This window comes from Leuciscus leuciscus, assembly GCF_965113295.1.
Source record: "Leuciscus leuciscus genome assembly, chromosome: 9".
Taxonomy (NCBI): domain Eukaryota; kingdom Metazoa; phylum Chordata; class Actinopteri; order Cypriniformes; family Leuciscidae; genus Leuciscus; species Leuciscus leuciscus.
Genome location: NC_138733.1, coordinates 4,397,908 through 4,402,907, shown reverse-complemented (window position 1 = coordinate 4,402,907; position 5,000 = coordinate 4,397,908). Strand labels below are relative to the sequence as shown.

The 5,000-nt window shown below is 38.2% G+C and overlaps 1 protein-coding gene across 1 annotated transcript in view; it reads left to right on the top strand.

Moving 5' to 3' along the window:
- Positions 1-5,000, top strand: part of dync2h1 (dynein cytoplasmic 2 heavy chain 1) — a 139,585-nt gene that overhangs the window by 130,431 nt on the left and 4,154 nt on the right. Inside the window, exons 87-88 of the mRNA XM_082179334.1 lie at positions 3,633-3,742; positions 4,873-4,954. Coding sequence (XP_082035460.1) covers positions 3,633-3,742; positions 4,873-4,954 — 192 coding nt within the window. The remainder of the gene's footprint in view (positions 1-3,632; positions 3,743-4,872; positions 4,955-5,000) is intronic.

Below are 5,000 nucleotides of genomic sequence, written 5' to 3'. Positions count from 1 at the left end.
GATTCTGTGGTAAAATGTGACCCATATATGTTTTCATGAGATGTAGTTACATGGTCATCGACTATCCTGAGACGTGTGTGTGTGTGTGTGTGTGTGTGTGTGTGTGTGTGTGTGTGTGTGTGTGTGTGTGTGTGTGTGTGTGTGTGTGTGTACTTGTACAACTATCTTTGTGAGGACCAGTTTGAGTGTTAGACCATTGGAGTGAGGACAAAGAGAGTAAAGTGAGGACATTTCGGCCGGTCCTCACTCTCTGAGAGCCTTTAAAGGCCCGTTTGAGGATCAACACTTGGTTTTAGGGATAAGGTTACAATGAGGTTAAGGGTCAGTTTAGGGTCAGGGGTCGGGTTAGGCACTTAGTTGTGATGGGTAAGGTTAGGGTAAGCGGCTAGAGATGGCATTGTGTCAATGAATGTCCTCATAAAGATAGATGTACAAGAGTGTGTGTGTGTGTGTGTGTGTGTGTGTGTGTGTGTGTGTGTGTGTGTGTGGCCTGGAAAGCACCTGTCACGCGTGTCAAACTGTCTGCTAGTGGTGGGAGTTAGTTTGACTGTAATTAGTTCTGCGGAGCGAGCCGACAGAAACGCTTCTCGTGATGAACGTGTTTCTTCATCTGAGATGATGATGATGATGGTTTCTCTGCTCCCTCAGGTATTGAACCAAACGCCTCAGAGAGAACGAGCGAGCAAATAACCCAGTAAACATGAAGGAACGAGGTGTGGATGAGTGAACTTGAGAGGGAGAATTTAGGTGAAGGAGTGTGGGAGCTTCTGCTTGATGCAAATATCTAAAGCTAAAGCAATGCAGGGTTCAAACTCGCTCAGCAGTCCGTCCAGAACACACAGTATTTATAGAAGTCTTAAAGGTACAGTAGCAAAACCAGGAATTAACAAAAATAAAGCACATTTTAACGCATCATGCCTCTCCCATCTCAAACATCACGAACTCAGCTCTTACAGTGCTTGTGAAGGCATAACTCAACAAGCAAAAGTAGACTACTTCCAGTGAAAGGTCCAACATATGTGTGCTATGTGACAGACCACAGCTGTTTGAGGCTGAGATAACATTATAAACTGGTAAATGTGTGTGTCTGAACAGGTAAATGATGATGTTTAATCTGTGAAGGTCTAAATGCAATGATTTTTGACCAAAATTGAATGTCTCTTCGCATGTAATGTGTCAGTCATGGTCCCACACCCTCTGGCTCCGCCTCCTACAGTAGCCACGCCCCACACTCTCACTATTGGTTGAGCTGGAAAGTGATTGACAGATCTGAACGGACAGCTCTTAATGATTTAATGGTGTCTGGGAGGCTCAACGTTTACACTTTTGAGGAGATAAACCCATGAATAGCACACTAATAGTAGTCAATGAACAGTAAACTGAGTTAAGAGAATGGATTTTAACAATCTTACATACTTCACCGGGTCTGAAATGATACTGAAAACATAAATTGACTGTTTTTGGTCCAAGAAAACATAATAGTTTGATCAAATGTGGATCCTCAAGGGGAGACACGGCAGGCAAAAAACATCAGGGTTTTTTTTACTGGTCAATTTTGAGATTTTGGGCGATTTGTCTTCAATAACATGTCTTCTTTCAGAAAGTACAATGGGGCATTTAACTCTAAAAGTGAAATCTCATTGGCTGATGTCAATTTTAAAGGCCGTTTTCTCAAAAATAGTTTTTTTCCTCATACTCTGAGCCCGAAATCTCCACTTCAGCAGCACTTACATACACCAAACTTTCCAGTTGTATTCCTATCTATATTCTTAAGGTTTTTACTGAGGGGTTTGTCCATATATCATTCAGATTCTGATTTATACAACATTTTATACCTAAAAACGGGGCGAAAATTTATTTTTTTATGGCTGTTGACAGTTTTTTCTTATTAATGGAGTGATAAAAAGAGATATCCAAAATCCCCTCTGTAAAAACCTTTGACTCTAATATGTCAACAAAATCAAACAAGAATTTAGAATCTGGCTTTATCCAATGTTCAGATTTCTCTTCTGGAAATATATGCAAATTAGCACATATTTAATGAGACACTACCTAATTTGCATATTTAAACATAAATATTCTAAAAACTTGTAATACAAAAGATATTTGTCTTAATGTCAGTAATCAACTGGGGAAGTTTCATGCTGATATCTATTATTATTTTATTTTTTTTCTATTCACCTGGGGTGTCTCGCCTTAAATGATAATAAAACTGAAAGTCGAGGTCATCGAGGTCCGTGTGCCGAAACTCACCCGAGATTCCTCATTCGCGCTCCTGTAACAGATAATTGGATGTTATCCGTCATCGCTATTATGGCGCCCACCTGCTCCAGGAGTCACATTTCTACAACACCAGCTGTTAACATTAAAAACTCTTACCGACCCCAAACCTTTGAACTCTAGTATATATTCATGTCCACACCAGTGGATGATAATGTGTTTTATTATAAGCACAAGCATCACTACAAGCACACAGTTGCACTGTTGTTCATCAGCACTGAGGTTTATTACTGCAACACTTGAGTGTGTGTTGTTGTCTTAAAGGGCTTAAAGGTATAAAGGGCTTAAAGGTATAATGCCCTTTTCACAAGATGTAAAATAAGTCTCTGATGTCCCCAGAGTGTGTATGTGAAGTTTTAGCTCAAATACCCCACAGATATTTTTATATAGCATGTTAAAATTGTCACTTTTTGAGGGTGAGCAAAAACACACCGTTTTTGTGTGTGTCCGTTTAAATGCAAATGAGCTGCTGCTCCCGGCACAGGGGGCGGAGCTTCAACAGCTTGTGTCCTTTTACCTCACACACACATGCACTGAACATTTCAAAAACGTTTAGCCTTTTATGTTCAAACTGGAGTCAGACAATGATGGAGAGACTCAAGAAGTGATAACAAGACAACATTTCTGAATGGTTAGTTGATGAATTTATGTCGCTTATGTGTAGTTATCTTCTAGTCATTGATTAGCATATTCTGTCATGATAATCTATAAATCGTGTTCCGGGGGCGGGGTTTATGTAAATTCTAGGGTTGGTGATGTCACTGACCCGGGAGGAATGTGGTGTAGTCTCTACCAGCCGTTTGTTGTAGTCCTTAAAAAGCGATTTCTTTAAAAGCAAATATCTCCCTTTGCTCTGAACTCTGAGCGTCGTAACTTTCCAGATGTTGTTTATGCTCAAACAGCAACATTACACACTAACTACAGTTAGAAAAGTGAAATCATAATCAACCACCCCTTTAAACGTGCTGCTGATAACTGTTTGTTCATTTTGTATGAATCGGAAAGTGACGCTCATTGGGAAGGCATAATAAGCATAGGCTTCAGCCGACACCTTTTTCGGTTATTATGTATATGTATTTTTTTTTTTTTTTTTTTTTTTTTTGGAAAATTATCTGTGAGGACCGAAATAAATTTTGTTGAATAAAAAAAATAAAATAAAAATAATAATTGTAGAGATGGACACACTGTTTCCGCTGTTCTGAGCCGTAAAGCACAGAGAGTGTGGAGTCTGAGGAGAAGCAGCAGGTGCGGGAAGAAGCAGCGATTGTTACTGTACAACTGACACCAGCAGCACTCAGATCACTTCTGTCATCACACGCCATCAGCATGTGTGTGTGTGTGTGTGTGTGTAGGGCTGGGTAGAGAGGGCCGAGAGGGCTGGACTGCTGTCAGAGATGCTGGATCTGTCGGAGCTTTTCCACCCGGACACTTTCCTGAACGCCCTGAGACAAGAGACCGCCAGGTGACGTACTTGCTAACATATATATATATAATGATAATGAAAATTAAACCCCTGATAAAACACATGCTAAGGTTAACTTATCTATCTCGCACACACCTGTTAAAGTAAATGAAGATATATTACAATTATAATGAAAATGAAATGCACCTGATAAAACTCATGCTAACAACTACATATATATATATATACACACAATGGTAATCTTGAAAGTATATACAGCCATTGTATATTTCAAAGTACCATAGTATTATCATCTGACACTGTACTATAGTACTACCACAGTATTACTGGCAAAGATTACTGTGGTACATGGTAGAAAAACATGAAAAATATAATATAAAAATATAAATAACACAATAATAATATATAAAATATAAATAATATATAAAGCATTGAAATATAAATATATTTAAAATATAAATAATAAAACATTTTTCATTGTATATATTTCCAATGAATGGAAATATAATGATGGAAGCTTACCTACTATAACAAAACTACTGCAAACTATAAACTTGGATAATGTACATTATGTTCACTTGCTAAACTTGTACATATACACCTACTATAGTAAACTCTAGCTATCTTACCTGATAAACACCTGCTAAAGTAAACTCTAGCTATCTTACCTGATAAACACCTGCTAAAGTAAACTCTAGCTATCTTACCTGATAAACACCTACTATAGTAAACTCTAGCTATCTTACCTGATAAACACCTACTATAGTAAACTCTAGCTATCTTACCTGATAAACACCTGCTATAGTAAACTCTAGCTATCTTACCTGATAAACACCTACTATAGTAAACTCTAGCTAACTTACCTGATAAACACCTGCTATAGTAAACTCTAGCTAACTTACCTGATAAACACCTACTATAGTAAACTCTAGCTATCTTACCTGATAAACACCTGCTAAAGTAAAGTGTGTCACACACACGGCCTAAATGAAACTGAGGTCACTCGAGTCGTAACATAACTCCTGCACATTTACTGAGCTCAGATGATGTAATCTACCTAACATACAGAAGTCGCACAAAGAGCCTGTTTAAGAGTCAAAGCGAGTTTTATGAAGTTTACAATAAAATTGTAGGTTTTATTGTGTTTTTTTAAATGGCGTGTGTTTTAGGTTGATGAGCTGCTCTATGGACAGCCTGAAGTTTGTCACATCATGGAGGGGCAAGATCACTGAAGCAAAACTACAAGTGAAGGTACAAACGTTCCCTCCGAACGAAGAGTGTGTGTTTAACATGATTA